At 39.7% G+C, this 19,125-nt stretch overlaps 1 protein-coding gene across 1 annotated transcript in view; it reads left to right on the plus strand.

Moving 5' to 3' along the window:
* Window positions 1–19,125, plus strand: part of LRP6 (LDL receptor related protein 6) — a 116,528-nt gene that overhangs the window by 40,201 nt on the left and 57,202 nt on the right. Inside the window, exons 3-5 of the mRNA XM_059471981.1 lie at window positions 5,305–5,502; window positions 15,624–15,820; window positions 16,636–16,767. Coding sequence (XP_059327964.1) covers window positions 5,305–5,502; window positions 15,624–15,820; window positions 16,636–16,767 — 527 coding nt within the window. The remainder of the gene's footprint in view (window positions 1–5,304; window positions 5,503–15,623; window positions 15,821–16,635; window positions 16,768–19,125) is intronic.

Below are 19,125 nucleotides of genomic sequence, written 5' to 3' on the forward strand. Positions count from 1 at the left end.
GAGGTCTGTGGCCAAAAGGACAACCATATGCATGAGGCTCTGCAGTGCATCAGTCTGTGTTTGGTTTGACAGCTAAGTCAAACCTTATTTCCTACAGAGCCTCAGAAATGACTGGGTGAAAATGAAAAACAATCTCTCATCTGTTTTGTTAGATTGCCCAGCATTTTCTTTAAATTGAAATACCTGAAAATAGAGGCCATGGTAACTAGCTTGAACACTGCGTTTTTTCTTTTTGGTTATGAAATGAGAGTATCATGTAGGTTTATTCTTCTATGTTGACTTCTTATGAAAGGTTTTCAGTGGCTTTTCCAAAGCATTATTTTCAGGGTTTATGAATGCCATCTACAAAATCTCATTCTAGTTTTATACTTCATTCTTGATGCTGAGCTAGAGCATCACCTTTTTGATCTCTTCATCACAGCTTTTCTTCATTCCAAAAGTGGAATGTTTGCATTTATCCCTTATTTTAGAAATGGATTCCAAGAAAAGGGAAGGTCTGGTGATGATTTTATTTCTCCTGCTAGATAAGGTCTGAGTAGGGGAGTAAAACCAGCTCCAAAGTGGAAATCCTCACATTGCCATTCTGGTTACAGATGGTTTTTGCCTGATGTCCTGGAATAAATGCAGACATGTGCATTAAAGTTCTGTCACCAGAACAGCATCTTCATCTTGAGGGAACCAGTATAGAGTATACTGGGCAAAATATTTGTATGCCTTAAAAAATAGAAGTCCCAGTAGAGCTTTTCCTGGTGTGTATAGTAAACGTACACATGGAATTTTACACATGGGTTTCTCCCACTTGTCATTTGAGTCTTTTAGCATCCCTGACAGGTGAGCTGCAGAGGCTGCAGTAATTTATCCTCAATGATCCCTGTTCCTGCACAGGTTCCTGCTGTGTGAGCAGTGATCCATATTGAGGTGTCCCTGTCACAGGTCACTGTGTTCCAGGCACTGCACAGAGACCCCTGTGCATGTTTGATGGTCTGGGCTGTGGAATTCATGCTGAGATCCAAGCACCTGTGGGGTTGTGCTCATCCTCCACCCTCCCTGAGGTGCAAGGGATGGGGATGGAGGGTCAGGGTGGGGACAGTGGCAGAGGCACAGCGGGGCCCACTGGTTCTTGCTTGTCAAGCATTTTCAGCACATCTAGCTCATTTAGTCATTTACTAGACACACTGATGCTTTGCAGAATAGTGAAATAAAAGAAGCCTTGGTTTTCAGTTTAAGAAATCTTGATTTGATTTTGTCCAGTGTACATAGCATTGCTTAAGGCAGGTGGTTCAGAGCCAGCCATACCTGTCTGAAATAGGAAACTCTGTTGGAAACCCTTTGGCTTCTGAACCCAAAACAAGGATAAAAAGTAAAAGATTCAGTGTGTTAGGGTATTAACACAGTTCCCTGCTTAATTCACATCTATTCTTCACATAGCTGCTCTTAGTATGTGCAAGAGTGGTGTAGAGGCAACCAAAAGGCTGCAGATAGGGTAATTTGCACAGAAAATTATGTTGGCTGCACTGAATATTAACATAAGATATTGTTGTAAAGCAGCTCTGAAAATTACATTCAACTAATCTAGTCAATCAACTAATATACTTATTTAGAGAGACAAGCTATTGTAAAAGAGCACAGTTCTCAGCTAGCTAAAAACATATTTTCTCTCATGTTTATCTTGATTGTATCCCCAAAGGATATTTCTTCCTCTCTTTTATGAAGAATTATTTCCATATTTAATTTATATGTACATTTTTTGCTTTTCCTGGAGGACCGAAAATATTTTCTGACTTTTGCAGTTGGTTGAGAAACTTGTTATTAAAACCTTTCTGTCATACTTATTTGAAAATCCATTTTCTGTGTTGTTCATTGCTGCTGTGTGCTTCTGGATTGCAGTTTTCCTCCCTCTGTGAACTTGCCTCAGAAAGAGTCTCTGTTGAGCTACCTGGAGGGTTGCTTGATTCAAATGTCTTTTTGTAAACTCCTGAACGTTTCTGCTCAAGTCAAGAGCTATTTTAATAACCAAACATACTTATAGTGCATAGTTTTCCTGAACTGTGTGTAACTTTGGATTTATTGGTTACAGGAATGCCAGTCCTGTTAGAGCTGGAGCTGGAGCAGAGTCCACTGCAGAGCTGATGAGCTCCACAGGGGCTGCTGCAAGCTCTGAAGTTTGGCAGCTCCCTGTAGAGCCCACAAGTTCTTAGGGCCCTGAACCAAGCATAATTGCGGAGTTGGGGCCTTCACTGTGAAGGACCTCACCAAATAATTAGCTGCCCTAATTAAGCAGCTGAGTAACACTCAGGAAAGTGAGTGTTTGTGGATCAGAAAGTTGCAAAGCTGATGGGCGCTGGCAATAAATTTGTCTCCTTCTCTGCTTACTGTCAGAAATCAGTACTAAATTACAGCATCTAATCTTGGCATTGGTAGTCTGAGTTTCCTCCTCTGTATGGGGGATATTCTGCCATCAGAGTGCCTAGACTTTATAGGCTTTTTGGAAAAAAATCTCTGTTACTTATTAGATTTGTTCATCAAGCAGAATGAACTGTGACATGCTGTTTCATCCTTTTGTTAGGTTGGGTTTTTGTTTTCCCATGGCAAAACCTTCTATTTGAGGCAATCAAAACTGTGAAGTTACAACTATACAGTGCAAAGGGGCCTTTTAGAAGGAAGTTTTATTGCATGGATTCACCTTATGCAACAGAATGCAAAACCCAAAAATTGTTAGATTTAAAGAGGCATAGAAAACAGTTTGTAGGGAAAAACTATCAAAACTCTATTTGTTCATAATTTTTAATGATGGGATAAACTTTAATATAAACCAACATTTTCAGCCACAGTCAAAAAAACCCACCAACTAATATTTTTTATTGAAGTCTAAGAACCTTCCTCTCTTCTATAAGTGTATATCAAACACTTGATGTTCCTTAACTCTTTGGAGGGCAGCATGACTCTGTAATACTGAAAGTTATAAGCACATATAAAAAGAAATACACTTTGTTGTTTTTCTTCTGCTTTTAGATTTTATAACATCTCACAACCATTTCCAGCCTCTGCTGGTAAAATTAAAATCTAGATTCCTGGATTTTAATTGTATTGCATGGTATAATTAGCTGATTTAGCACAAGACATTACTTTTCTCTTAATACTTTGCTCTATCCCATGGGCTTGGGTGGTGGCTTTTAAATTTTTTTTTAATTGAAATAGCAAAATGTGTTTGAAGAGGATGGGGAAGAGGGAGAATGGCCCTTACCTTGTCTGCATGGCTGTCATCAGCTGGAGCATGGCTGGTTCCAGAGATTTTTAATGGAGACATTAAAACCCACAGGGTTTCAAGCAGGGTGGAGGAAAACAAACCTGATAGTGAAAAAACCCAAACATTTGAAGAAAATGCACAAGAGGTCACCGGAGCTGATTGGAAATATTACTGAATCTTAAAGCCAGTTCTGTATGTGTGTCTTCCTCTTAACAAATGCAATAGGGCTGGTTTTGTGATGTCTGGGAAGCCTTTACTTTCTTACCAAACTACCTTTACCTGCTTTTGCTTCAGTAATTGCAGAGGTGAGAGTGAGACAGGGAAGAATATGAGGCTGTGCAGCAATTAATGAGTTGTTTCAGCCCCAAAAAATCAGTCCAGCAGGCTGGTCAGAGCCTTGGAACCCATTAACCTTGATTTGTAAGTCTAAGACTTGACAGCTGGGGCAAAGCAGGGCTGTCTTAAAGAAGTTAACAGTAAAGCTGCGTTTTTCTCTTTCTCACATGCTCACTGGTGAAATGCTGCCTGACTTTTTGGAACATTTCTTCTTTCAAGTGTGATTTCTTATTGCATAGCTTGACCAGATGCCTTGCTACTGTGCTACCCATCTGAAAATTATGTGGTGTTTGTCCTTCTTCCTGATGAAAAACCAGTTTATCTGAGGCACTTGTTTGTGTTTTCAGAAATCTCACATGTTCTCTTCAGATATTAAACGTGTTGCTCCATGAAGAATGACTTACTTGGGATAATATTTGTGTTAATCAGCTGCATTTCTATATTGCACAGATTTTGCTGCACATTAAAACAAACATGCTGTAGACATGAATTAAGGGGGAAGATATAACATGGAATTTCCTGAATTTTTAAAATAAGAAGAATAGGAATAAAAATAAGAATAAGAATAAGAATAAGAAAAAATCTTTGCCAAGAATAACTTCATCTGCAAGTGTTTCTTCAATGTGTTGCACATTTGTTTTTCTTTAGAGGATGGGTGGCTAGGCCTCCTCACATGTGGCTACCATACATGGACCTGTTGTGGTTGTGTGATGATCTGAGTTTGATTAAAGGCTTCAGGTCTTTCCTAATCTGGATTGTTTTGACTGAGCCAGGCTTTGGAGCACAGATAGGAGCAGGTAATGCTGGCAGATGTCATGAGGTTATGAGAAGCAATTTAGGACAGTAGTCTGTTCCAGCTGCAACAACAAAACAGAGCAAGCACCATGGACACACTTTGGCTGATCTGTTTGTATTCTGTGTTACTTCAGTTTACTTATGCATTCTGTCAACAACCCACAAAAGTAAATCCATTTTCTACCACCTGCAGAAAAAGGGCAAATATTCTTACCCCCTGCTAGTCTCCAGCCAAAACAAAGTGATTTCCCTTGCTTTGCCACTATCTTAAATGCAACCGAATAGCTTCCCTCTCCCCACTACTTGTTAAATAATGTTTAAAAATTGATGCATGTTAAATGTTTTAAAACTTGCTTGTCCAGTCTTAAAAGATTTTACAGAGTGTTTTTCTCAGTTACTGGATGCAAGCTGTTTTTCTAAACATGTTGGTGTAGCTGCTTGTCTTGGAATTTGTCTGGAAATAAAAGAACATGAATTGATCTTCCATCAAAACCACTTCACTGCATCACAGGCAGCTATGTCTGCTATAAGTCTGCACACCTTCTTCTGTGCCCCCCTAAATTCTGACACATATTAGAGGAGCTGTTGTACTTTTATGACAATTTGTAATATCTGCCTTTGCTGTTTAATGATGAATTTTGAGATGGTTGTCGAGATCTGGTGGATATCTCCAACTTTCTCTGTTACCCAAGGAAAGAAGGAAACATGGAAATATAACCTGATATAGTACTGTGGGTTTGTTTTAAGTTGTTTTTCTTCAGCTTTTTGTAAAGTAACTTTGCTTTGTTTCCCAGGGTATGTGCCCCTTACCCAGTAGAGCACAGCTCTACAGACATTGTCTCTGCAAAACAGAGAGTACCTTTACTGAAAGGTGTAGATTTGTACATGATTGCTTTCTTTTTTTGTCTTTTTCCAAATAACTGCAGGTTCATGTACTGGACAGACTGGGGAGAAGCACCAAAGATAGAACGAGCAGGGATGGATGGTTCGAGCCGCTCCATCATCGTTAACACGGACATTTATTGGCCAAACGGACTGACACTGGATTATGAGGAACAGAAACTCTACTGGGCAGATGCTAAACTGAATTTCATCCACAAATCAAATCTGGATGGAAGTCATAGGTAAGAAGTCTTTGGTTTATGGGTGTAATGTGGGGATTTTCTTAGAAGATGCTGCCTAAGCAATATTGTAATTTCTGTTGCAGCGAATTGTCACGTTAGCACTCACAAAATTTTAAGCAAACCAGTGCTGTCAGAAACTTTTATCCTTCATCATCCTCACTTTTCCAGCATTGTGAAGTGGAATGTGTCCTTCTATTCAGGGTATCCTGTAACTCTCCCAATGACTTTTTTCAGAACCAGTTCCATTAAAAAATCCTCAAATCCTGCTCTTAATAGTGTAAGACTAAATAGCAGAATTGTCTATTTTCAGTAGGTGTTCTGTGCAAGGTTGCTGTGGTATTCAGAAATGCAGAAGATAATATGAGAAAATGGATCATCATATATTAATATTTCAGTTTCATTAATCCTAGGTGCTGGGAAATTAGTGGAAAACAGTCCTTAAAGGAGAGCTATGCCAAAATGACTTTTTCTTGAACAGATTTATAGCAATCAAGTGATTCTTTTTGATCCAATCATGGCTACTTCTTAATTAAGGGTATAACTGGTACTTTGTGTATATGTGTTCATCTCTAATTTGGGTGATGACTCTCTCCATTAGATGAGTTTGATGATTACTGCTTGCATACACAAATCACAGCTTGTGCCCAAGGTGTCATATGGAGAGATGATTTTTGTGAGGTTATTCTTTGCAAATTTTTGTGATGTTTCAGCTAGTTTAGATGGGTGTGAAATATCTTTTCTTATGCTCTTTGTTCTGGCCTCTTAGGGACTTGCCCACCTTTTACCACAAATGTTAATTTGACATAAAGAAATTAATTCTATTGATAAGATCATTCTTTTGTGTGGACTGACAAGTAGGACCACAGACAACATGTATGAAACATGCCCACTGTCTTCTTGTGATATTTATTTTGAACTCCACAATGTCTTTGTAATGCTGGTTTGAAAGGTTATATCACTTTTCTCCTAAGTTCTGCCTTTTAAGTGATCACAAGTTCATGCAGTATGGTTCATGGAAAGTACCTGGAGTTGGATGCAATTTTAAATTTGTGTCTTTGGGTATGTGTTATGACTAGGTTGGTTAATAAAAAACATGGATTGTGGATATCTAATTTGAAGTAGTCGTTCATTTGCTGTTTGTTTCACAAGAAAAAAACTCAGTACCAAAAAGACAGAATATTTCCTAGAGATTCTTTAAAAAAAAATGACTGTCACATAAGTTCTCGAGTGATTGAGAGCAAAGGATAGAAATTATCATATATGGTAGAAGTTTGAGTATTTTTAATTTTATCTGGTGTCTCCAGCATTTCTTGTTCCAGAGCTACTTCAGTGTTTCCTTCTGGCAGTTCTGCTTTTTCAATCTTGTTTTGCTACTGACTTCTTTGCAGTTTGTCTCTTGCTGGTGATCTATTGCACAGTGGTGTAAATATACTTGGGTATATTGTTTTTATTTTCATGGTGTTTATTCCCTGGTCTGCCCTGGGTTAATCTGGGGGATAAGGCTGAGGAGGTGCTGAATTGTCTTGGTACAAGAGGCTGACCAGCCTTGTCTGTGCATACACAGCTGTGTCCAGCAGCTGCCTCATGGCACACAATTGAAATCACCTGAGTCCCAGCAGTTACCTCATTCCACACTAAATTCTCTGGAATTACTTAAGCCTCTAATAAAGACCTGTATAGACAAGTAATTTAGATTTTTAGATCTACTAATTCTTTCTTACACAGCCATAAAACCCAAAGCAGTCCAATGCTTTAGGTTAAGTTTCTTTTTCATACAAATTCATACATTTCAGTACCAGGAATATGTCGTGGCAGTATGCTAATATATTACTATTTGAGGGGCAGAAGGGGAAGTCATTCCTAGAAAGGAAAGCACATTTGACTTCCCTTAAGCACTCAGAGGCACAAACCAATACTAACAGCACCTGTTTTTTCCCTAGGCATGTGAGAAAGTTCTGGAGATTCAAAAAGCAGTCAACATCTGTATCGAGGCATTTTGGTTTCATTTTTTATTCTTTGCCATTACATCATAAGGGGGGAAAAGAGAACTGCAGAAGTTAGGCTGTTCTGCAGTGGGATTTTATGGGATGGTTTCTTTTCTGCTGTGACCTCTTAGACTCTGCCTGTATTAAGAAAAAAGATCTTCTGGGGATGTCCAAAGTGTTGGGGGTTTTTTTGTGTAGATACTGTCTTTTGGCTATCCAACAAATTCGGCTTTTTCAATGTGATATTTTACAGCTGTAATTCGTATTTTATCTCTTAATTATTTTGTTCATCTTTTTCACTGACTGATTCATCAATACTAGGAAAGAAAACACAGTTTCTAATTCTGCAGCCAAAGAAAAAGCCTTTTAGATTTGCTTTTCAGTGGAAAAAACCATCCCACTGAACCACCCCAAATCCACAAAGCCTTTAGTCTTTTTTCCTAGCCATCTCCAACCCCTCAAAAAAAAAGGACAACCAGCAAATAACCCCACCTACAGTTATCCACCAGCTCTTAAGAGGGCTATCAGTTAGGGGTTTTTCCTTAAGAGTTAAGTGTGGGGGAGAACAAGATCATTATCAAGTGCCTAATCTAACTTGAACCAGACTCTGGTTTATTTAGACACTGCCAGTTCTGGTCATTTTTTTACCTTGATATTTAGACCATTTTTCTAAATTGCTGCTTTATATTTATACTTAGTTGGTTTGAGGTTTTTTGTTTCTAAATTTCTCTTGATCAGAATAGATTCTTTTATCCTTGTGAAGTGTTACTAATTTTTCTGATGCCTTATCTAATGTCATGTCTGGGAAAGTACATGCTTCTGGAAGTTGGTTCTATTGAAATGAAAAAGGCGAATGGGTTATTGAAAGACAGATCTTCATAAAAATTGGGTCATCTGGGTAGTTTTGGTAACTTAGAAAAGGAAGCAGATGAGGAAAGAGGTGATCTCTCAAGTTTTTTACTGTTGCATGACAGGAGGTGGGAAAGAGTCTGTAGCAGGTAAGCAATTGTAAAACCTTCATGTAAAGTAGGATGGCATAAGTTTTAATTGCTTTGGGAGAAAAATTTGGTAGCAAGTAACATCCTTGTATTAAAAAAATTCAAACAGTTTAGAGAAAACTGACTTTGTGGCTTGGAAAATGAAAAAATGCTGTGTAAATAGGAAAATATTTTAATTGATGTCACCGACAGTATTAAAGTATTGAAGTTCAGACCTCAGAGATCTAAAATTTGGAAGGAGTTCCCCCTAGAAATTAATGATGTATTTCTAAGTCTGTAAGAAATCTGAAACTTTTTTATTCTTTTATTCTTATATTCTGAATATTAGCTCTCTACACCTGACACTACACAAGAATTAAAACTTTTAAGATTTATATCTCAGAGAAGTACTTTGATCTGAATTATGGAATATTATATGGAGTTGGGAGGGAACCACAAGGATCATAGAGTCCAACCCCTGGCCCTGCACAGACACCCCGACAATCCCTGCACAGACACCCCGACAGTCCCTGCACAGACACCCTGACAATCCCTGCACAGACACCCCGACAATCCCTGCACAGACACCCCGACAATCCCTGCACAGACACCCCGACAATCCCTGCACAGACACCCCGACAGTCCCTGCACAGACACCCCGACAGTCCCTGCACAGACACCCCAACAATCCCACCCTGTGCATCCCTGAGAGCGGTGTCCAAACGCTCCCGCAGCTCTGGCAGCCTTGGGGCCGTGGCCATTCCCTGGGGAGCCTGGGCAGTGCCCGACACCCTCTGGGGGAAGAACTTTCCCTGATCTCCAGCCTGACCCTGCCCTGACCCAGCTCCAGCCGTTCCCTGGCTCCTGTCCCTGGTCCCAGAGAGCAGAGCTCAGGGCCTGCCCCTCCTGTTCCCCTCAGCACAAGCTGTGACTGCCATGGCTGCCCTCAGCCTCCTCCAGCTGAACAGACCAAGTGCCCTCAGCTGCTCCTCACACGGCTTCCCCTCAAGGCCCTTCACCATCCTCATGTTCTCCTTTGGACACTGTCTAATGGCTTTATGTCTTTCTTACATTGTGGCACCCAAAAACTCCACACAATATTTGAGCTGAGGCTGCCCCAGAGCAGAGTGGGACAGTCCCTCTGTGGCCCAGCTGTGCCTGATGTCCCCAGGACAGGGATGTCCCTCCTTGCTCCAGGACACTGCAGCCTCATGTCCACCTGGCCATTGACCAGGAGCCCCTCCAGGTCCCTGTCCCTGGCACTGCTGTCCAGCTTCACTCCAGTGTGTCCAGGGCTGCCCCATCCCAGGTTCATGATGGACATGAATCCTTCAATTGTTGTTTGCAGGGGTCTGGAAAGTGAAAGGGTACAGTAGGCTGGTGGGAAGATTCTGTAGAGAGAGAAACAAATTATAAGCCTTGATTTTTGGGGTTAGGTGGAGCTTTTGTCACATCTTCCAGTAGTCACAGTGAGCCACTAAAGCAGTGTGCGTGACATCTCTGGCAATAGTACTCAGTTAAATACGTGGTAGAGTCATAAATTCGTGAGAAAACCTCTCTAGCAAATTTTACAGGGATGATTATGGTTCATTACCTGCTAGCCCTGGGATTTACTAGCCCTAGCTGCTCCAGTGTTGGGCTCATTAGAATAAAGACGAAGAGCAAAGAACTTGATGACTAATGCCCTTGATTTGCCAGTGAGAGAAAGGAATGAACAGTTTTTCATGTCAGAATGCAATAATTACAGAACTAAATTGATGCATAGAAGAGGTGGTTTTGTTTTTTTTTTGCAGCTCTTGCCCTGCTCTTATCAGAAGGAGCAGTTGCTTTTTGTGGGACTAATTAAACAAAACTGAAATGCAGACAGCTCTCTTGTGAGTAGAGTCCCCAAGATAGGTTGGCCTGCTAAAGCAGTTCTTGAATTAATTTCCCCTTCCTTTACCCTGCAGCAGCAGTTCTAATTAATAAGTTAACACGTTAGTGGCTGAAGGGAAATGCACTTACAAGGTCCCCCAGGAATTGTTTGTGCTAATGAGATGGTTTTTGAGGCCACTGTAAGAAAACATACTTTCAGCAACTGTCAGAAAGCTGGGAAGCTCTTGCAAGAGGTGAATGTCTTAAGTTTGCACTTGAGCATTGATTTTTTTTTTTCTAGTTCCTCTTTTCAAGCATCAGCTCATGTCTGTCTGCCAGATGATTAGTTGCAGATGTGTTGAAACACTGAAAATACTGTATCCCTGCATTTAGAAGAGGATTTTTTCCTTATTTGCCTATAATGTGTACAGTACATGACATTATGTACAAGGTATAAAATCTCATGTTCTGTTCATGTCTTTCTGTATATTTCTGGGTGATGAAATTGCTTAACACCTTCAAGCAATGAAGAACCAGTCAGTGGTGAGAAGCCTGTTTCAATGCCTCACCAACACAGGCCAGTGCAGAAGCCAAATAATGCCCTAATTAAAACTGCTAGAGAATCCTGCATAAACAGAATTAATTAGATTATTTGGACATAGAGCTAGGTTGAATTTCTTGGTTCTTCCCCAAGGTACTTCTGAAAACAAAAATGCTAGAAATTGGAGCTTCAAAACATCTGTTTGCCTGAAAAGCGACCCACAGAATGACCTCCTTTCTCAACTATAATTTGATTTCTGATTGACTTTTCCAGACTTTCATTGCAGGTGGGCTTTGAAATGTCACGGTTAGACCTGTTTGTTATATATTCTTTCTAGAAACACATGGCAATTGTGGCTTAAAGAAGTGGCAAAAGACAAAAACACTTGAGCCTGAAAAAGGGAGCATTATATCCCACAAATCATGTTTCTTGCTTACTTTTTAATTAAAAGTATGCTTGTCTTCTGATAGGAAGATTTGGACAAGCATCCATGATAAAAATACATAAAAATGCATTACTTTTCTGAGTTTGTGTTGCAAATGTTTTTGTCAGGTTGGCAGGAGAGGAGATCCTGTGAGTTGAGGGAACCAGAGCTCCCTGCCCTCCCTGTGGCATCCCTGGTGTGGTATTTTATGGGTGCATCTTAATCTTTCATCCTGCTTCATCTGATTCATGCTCTGAGTGCTTTGGCCACTTGCTAAGATTTCCACTTGTCACTTTCTGAGCTCCTTTTGCAATTCCCACTTTAACTTGTTTATTGTTTGTTTCCTTTATCTTCACCAAGTGTTTCACAGGACTCTTCACAGAATAAAAATAGAACAAAGGTGAATATATTTAAATCAACTCTATATTTTCTCCAGACAGTAGAAAACTCTTCCATAGCAAATATTTATTGTAATGGCGTCTCTGATTACTGTGATGATAAATAGTTGTATTTGGGAAATCATGATATTCAACACAGAGTGAATTTAATTTCTCTGGAATCTCCATCTTTTCTCTCTGTTTCTCTCCTCACCTTCCTTCTCTGCTGTCCCTTTACACATTTCCTTCCCAGCCAACTCAACAGAGATGTTGGCCTTTTAAACGTCAATCGCCATCCAGATTTTTAAAGCAAATTTATGTGATTTTATGCCTGGTGCAGAGATTATTAAAGTTTGTGTGTGCTTGGTTCCATCTAATTTAGATCCAATTTGCATCTTGCTGAGGCCCTGGAGATGTCTCCTGAAGGAATACCATTACTCCTTACCCCCAGCTCCCACTTTCCCATTGTCTCTGGCGTCTCTTTTAAACAAGACTAATGACACAAGTGCAGCAGTCTGAGGAATCCAAGGAGCCTGATGAAGGATAAGAGGGTGGAGAGCCTTTTGCTGTCCTGTCACTTGTTGCAGTGAAGCCTGGCAAGGAGCTGTCGGTCCCCATCAGCCCAGCTGCACCTGCAGGGCTGTACCTGGAACCCATCAGGGCCAGGAATGGGGAGACCTCTCTGCTCCCCAACCCTGTGTGGGTGCTTGTGAACCACCCTGGAGGTGGGAGGCACCTGCTTCTGTTGGGAAGGATGAAAATTTGACCAGAAAGTCTCACAGATATGTATGCTTAGCAGAAATATTTTTGAATGTAGAATCTGAAGAAGGAATAGAGATGGAAGCAAGTTTTGATATAGAAGAAAAGAATTGCTGAGCCAGTCTTACTGGATAACCTAGGAAGCAAAGGGTGTGTTAGTTAGAAAGGAGATTTTATGACTTAGAGCAAAGAATAAACCCACCACAAGCAAGATATTTTTACCAAGCAGAAAGATAGCACAGGTGAACAAGTTAGCAAAGTTGCAAGTAGAAAAAAGGTCTCAGAATTTTCCACTGCAAGAAAACTGGAAAACAACTTCTAGCTTAAACTGTAATGTTACTGACTTTTAGTGATTGGAGAACAGTAACATGAATATGGTAATTACAGTAGTTATGATAGGCTATAGATAAAAGTTAAGGTATAGATTGGTTCTACTGTATTAGGATGCTCAGCAAAGAAAAGTATATAATGCACTGTAACCAAAACCAAAGGGTCTCCAGGCCTGCCTGCAGCTGGAGCTGACAGCTGTGGGCACAGCCCTGTCACCCATGACCCTGGACTGCTGTGACACCTTGGATGTAATAAACTGCATTTTGGAGAGCTGCCTGGAGTCTCACATCCTCCATTTCAGCTCTTACATGCTCCCATCAGCACTGTGCAGCAGCTAAGTGCTACAGGTGACACTGGCCACCTTCATCCACCTGGGTGTGTTTAATAAATAATTGGTCTAGGCAGAAGTCAGAGCCCCTCATCTTGCTCACCAAAAGCAGAGAAAGCTCTGCAGTTCCTAGTGCAGGTTGTGCTAAAGCACAGCTGCTCACAGCAGCCATCAGAAGGTCATTTCTTGCTCCCTCTCTTCTTCCTTTTCCTGTTTTCTAATAGCTGGGCTCTCCAGTCCCTTCTTCTCACTCCCCACTAGGGTGTGGAGACTCACTGAGCTCAGCTGAAGCCCTGGGAAAAAGCCCTGCTGGTTTTGCTGGTTGGAAGTGAGCTATCACCTTGCACTGGCTTGCTGGAAACAAAGATTACAGAGTACATGTTCCTGGTAATAGTGATCTTAATGAGATGCAAGAAATACACACTTGTGTTTGGACCCAAAGCCATCTTCATGCATTGCAACCTTATATCTGCTGAGAAAAATAATACAAGTTGAGCAGTAATTGCTTCAAGACTGTGACTGACAGCACAGTCAAATGAAAGGATTCTGAATCTCTCCAGATAAGGGCTGGCTTGAATAAGGGTCACAGTTCACCTGATGCATTGTCATATGAATAGAGGGTTGTCTGAAAGTTAGGTATGTCTAACAGCAGCTATTGTACTCAAAGATTTATGGGTGGGTACAAATCACATGTAAAATTTCTTGGTGTTTTTTGGAGTTTTTTTTTGGTTGGTCAGTTTTGTTTTAAAGTTAGTCAGAATGTTTCATGAAACTGTGGCTCCTTTATTATGGGAATGCTGCCTTTGGTGCAGGTTTGGTTATAGTGAGAGTTTCGGTCTTTGCTTCTGTTTCATATAACAAAATGCTGTAGGTGTCATTTGTCAAATGTACAATATGTCATACATAAAGACTTAGTCCCCTAGCCGGCTCTAAAATAAAACTCAAATCTGAAGATATTTAGAGTTTGGGAGTAGAGTTGGTTAAACTCTTTGCAATTTTAGAATGCCTTTATACTTGTTACCAGAATGTGTTATGTCATTCTGGCTTCACTGTTTGGCTGGCAGGTTTCAGCTTTAAATTATGTTACAATGGTCTTTTGTAAGATGCTTAGTTGGTGCATTTAATTAGAAGCAAATATATACCTGACTCCAGACAGAGATAAGAAAGAAAAGATACTATGTCCTACTTTTGAGTGCAAAATACCAAGAAATAGATTTAATTTCATGTAGAATTGGAACACTAGAGTGATAAGCAAGGGAATCTAAAGGAAAAAAAATAAAAACTTTAACGATAATGCATCTTTTTCCAGAAGCTAAGGTGAAAGGACAGTAATGACTATAGTTTCTTTGTATTCAGAGGACACCTTCAAACTTCTTGCTTTAATATACTCTTCTGTTACATTTTAACAGCAAATATTTGGAAAATAAGAGTATTTTTGTCGTCTGTTAAACCACTTCAGTTAGACTTATTTCCAGAAGTCATGGCGTTTTCTCAGTAAATGTATGGATGATTATCCATACATTCCCGGAAAGGGATGGTGATCCCCACTGTTCAGAAGGACCTTGCCTAGGTGGGAACACACTTCCACTTAGGCAGTTAAGAAGAAAGGAGGTGGGAAGAAGCACTCCTGTAAGTGGTACTTGTGTGGTGTCGTGCTTTGTGTTGGTCCAGATGGCCTCTGTAGTCCTCTCCATCTTAAACTTCTCTGTGATTGTGAATAAAATAAAAATAAGACTTGAGCTACTTAATTCCAGTTCTGAGGATCTTAGGTATAGATAATTAGTTTCTACATCACAAGAACCTGGAAAAACTGTCTTCAGTAATGTTTGTGCTGCATTTTTGTGATGGCTAATGAGCATGTCTTTGTATATATACATAAAATATATGAGTATATGCCCTAATTTTGTTTGTGAACCTGGAGAGAGGCAGTGACCCAGTTTGCTCAGAAATTATATCATTACCATGGCAGAAAATCACTAGAACTCTGTTGAATGGCACTGCTTATAGTGAAAACAATAGCTTAATAATTATCATAATAATGGAAGTAACTTTAAGGATTTCTTTAGAGTGAAAAACGACTTTACAGTATTTTTTTGATGGTTGAAAAGAGGAGCTGGAAGAGATGGATGGACAGCTAATTGACCATTTTGTCTCAGTGTGAAATCTGCTGAGGCTGGAATTGGTGGACATGGTGTATCAGCAGGAAGCAGTCAGACTTGCATCAAATCAGCTGGTGTTCATGTGGTGGCAGAGAGCACTACAGGCATGGGCTGTTCAAGAGATAAAAAGGACCAACAGATCTCAGTAAGGATTTCAGGTAGCATCTCTTGGGCTTCTCAGCACCACTAGGCAGCCTGAAAATACTATTCCTGTGCTGTTCCTTCATATCATTCCCCAAAGCAGGGGCAGTATATTTGTTTCCCAGAAATAAATAAATACAATGTTGTGATCAACAATACCCAAACTTCTTTTTACTGAAGCTCTGTTCAGGCAAAACTGTGTTACGAATTGTGTTTGAACATTCATTTTCTCCTGTGCTCTATTAGGCAAGCAGTGGTTAAAGGCTCCCTTCCACATCCCTTTGCTCTGACACTGTTTGGGGACACGTTGTACTGGACGGACTGGAACACACATTCCATCTTGGCCTGCAGCAAGTACTCCGGGGAGGACCTGCGTGAGATCCACTCCAACATCTTCTCCCCCATGGATATCCATGCCTTCAGCCAGAAGAGGCAGCCAAATGGTAAGCTGTCTTGCTGTCCTTTTTTTTAATTGCAATCTGGAACTGATTTGCAAAAATCTTTAATTAGTCTTTCTGGATGGTGCTGGGTGGCTTCAACCACGTCATGATGCAATTTTTCCAGTGCAGAGAATAGTAAAAGATCCAAAGGGAAACCAGATATTCTCTGCATTTTTTGCAGGGATTTTTAAGTGCAAGAAAACTCCTCCCTTTCTTTTTTTTTCTGCCCAACACATTTATGCTCTTGTGATATTTTTCTGTTTTCTGTACCATAACTTCAGGCAACGCAATATTTTTATTTTTCTAAGAGGTAGTTCTTGAGTGGAAAGTAGTGTTAATTTGGCAGATGATATTAAGCAGGTCTAGTGTAGTAGTGTAGTAACCACTGTGTTAGTATAGTATATATAAATATATATATAGTGTATATATAAAGTATATATATTAGTGTAGTAACCACTGTCTTAACCATTGTGTTAATTTACTGTATTTGTATTTTTTTTTATATATATACATTCAGCACCAGTATGATGAAGAGTTTGTAAAAATGAGAAGAGCAGAGCTGAAACAAAGTTCTTGTTTAGAGCCAAGTGCTACTTTCCCAAGAAGGGAAATATTCAACATCAGTGCATTTTGGTACCATAAGTACCCCACTACTCAACACTTGGAAGTAATTTTTACTTGTTCTGTGTTTATCATTTCCTCCTTTAATCTGTGTTGCTGCCACTGATTCCATCACTGAAATGCCATTTGTGTCTTAACACATGATATGAGGTCATTCGTTATCAGAAGCATTAATCTGTGTGATTTATGTTTAACAGCTACAAACCCATGTGGAACTAATAATGGTGGCTGCTCCCACTTGTGTTTGATGTCTCCTACCAAGCCCTCTTATCAGTGTGCATGTCCCACTGGTGTGAAACTTCTTGAGAATGGAAAGACCTGCAAAGATGGTAGGCTTTGTTTTTAAAAAATCCTTTAGATTAAGCACAAAGTAGCTTTTGGAGGGAAGGGGTTCTTCCAGTCGGACTATGTGAATGATGCCTGTTAGGGGTGGCAAGTAATGAAACTATGTGTGCTTTTGCAGTACAGATAAAAGTGATTGGAAAATGCCCTTTACATTGTAAAAAGGAAGAATTCTCATGATTGAAGGGCAGGTTACCTCCAGTTACCAAATTTAAGTTGCAGTCCTATCTCTGTCACTAACTCTCTGCAAGTTTTGGGGAGCTCTGTTGTTGTTTTTTCTTAGAGAAAAAGATACCTACATCCTCTGTTGTCTCTTAAATATTTCTGGCATAGATCCTGAAGTATTTGGCTAATTAGATTGTACAACAACTCCTTTTTAATTTTTTTTTTTAAGTCTGATTTCCATTTATTATACACACTTACACCTGACATCTCTCTCTGAAAATAATGGCATGTTGTTAGACGTGCTAAATGCCCTAAAACTCAAGACATGATCAAGATTTAGAGCTGCAAGCTCTGACCAAAAACTGCTTTTAGTTTCTCATTGTGGGCTAATATATATGATTTTAAATTGTTATATTTTTTAAGTGTAGGTCTTGTGATGTTGTGTTGTGGTTGCTGTAGCACACTAACAGGCTCAAAATTAACACTGGGAGATAATTAGCTGGATCATAAATTAGCATCTTTCATGCAGATCATCTCCCTAGGACAGAAGTAAATAGAGGAAGAAATGATACAGCAGAGCTTAGTGTAAATAAGCCAAATAAAATGGATACAGAAATATTTTTTTAATTGGAGTTTTATATTTCAAAAATTATTTCAGGTTTGTCAGCTATGTTCAGAGTTTTCTTTAATTTCATGCTATTTCATGCTCTCTGCTGATTATTTTTGAGTGTCTCTGTGAACCTTGTTAAAATAAATTGCTGCTTTTATGTGAAAAGCAGCTCCCAATTTAGCCTGGCAGGATTGTTTATAAGAATTTCCCAATACACAAACAAGATGTTTTTCTTCCATTTCCCTTGGTCTAAGAAGAAGCTTTAATAATACTGCTCTGGGTTGGTTGTATGCAGTCAGAATGTGACACAAATCCATGTGCTTTTTCAAAAATACTTGATATGCACAGATAAATTCCAGTGTATCAAAGTAAATTACCAAGGGTAAGTAGAAGAATGATATTAAAAATCCACCCCAGAACCTTATTAAAAGGATTTTTCATGCAGATATATTCAGAATCATCATTTCACTTTTTTAGCCATTTCTTATGTCTCAGAATTTATAACTGTTGCTCTTTTCTCCCACTCCCTGAACATGAGAAGCCAAATTTTCTGTTCTCAGTCAGCCATTACATGTATTTAATTTACAGAACATAAGCCCCCACTGTACTAGAAATATTGTTAACCAAGTTGCTACAGTATTTTGTCCAGTTGTATGCAAAAAAATTTATTCAGGAACATTTCTCTTCTGCTTGTCAATATCATGTTGCATTTTAAACCATTCTGCTACTTTATCTTTTTGGCACATTCTGCCTCTGCCTTTTTAGGAAAAAAAGAGTGGGAAGAGAGGAGAAAATTGAGACTGTTTATTTAACTTGGTTTTAGAAAGGAGACAGCACATAACCCAGATGAAACAACCTACTCAAATTATTCATCAGGTCCACTGGTTTTGTGCAGCTTTGATCCTGTGCAGAGCTAATTTCTGACATACTCATGCAACAAGTTCAGCATTTAGAGCTGAGCATGCCCCAAAACAGTGATTGTTTTTCACTCCTCTCTCCCTGAAGGGAAGTGCAGATCCCTAAGCACACTTAGGGCTTTTGTGAGTGACCTACAACTTTCCAGAGCTTTTCCAGGCACAGATCCTTCCTGTAGGTGCAAAGGCTGCAATTATTGATTTGGGGGAGGGAGGAGAGCGTGGCAAGTGAACAGAGCCAGAGTAGCCATAGATCAGAGTTCAGGATGTAAATCTGGACTTGTCTCTGTGGGGATTTCCTTTCTTAGGCTCCTCCAGGACCCCTGGGATGTAAATTTGTTTTCTCATTTTCAGGTGTGCAATGGTGGGGGATTGTTTCTAATTTCTTGGGCTGTTTTTTTCCCCTTGTACTTACCTGTTCTCTATATCTGCTGTGAAATTAGAGTAGAACCCTGAGAACTGAACATTTTTTACTTCAGATAGTTTCAGTGTACATCTGTAATGCTGCAGTGCTGATTAAACCCCCATTTGCAATTAGAATGTGTACATGACCATGGGAGAGACTGGTGACTGAGAAGTGAAGAAAGGTGAAAAATTAGACTGAGTTTCTCTTCTTTAAGATGGTTTTGTCTTATAGCAGCAGACTAAAATCAACC

Source organism: Ammospiza nelsoni, chromosome 5 (assembly GCF_027579445.1).
Source record: "Ammospiza nelsoni isolate bAmmNel1 chromosome 5, bAmmNel1.pri, whole genome shotgun sequence".
Lineage (NCBI taxonomy): Eukaryota > Metazoa > Chordata > Aves > Passeriformes > Passerellidae > Ammospiza > Ammospiza nelsoni.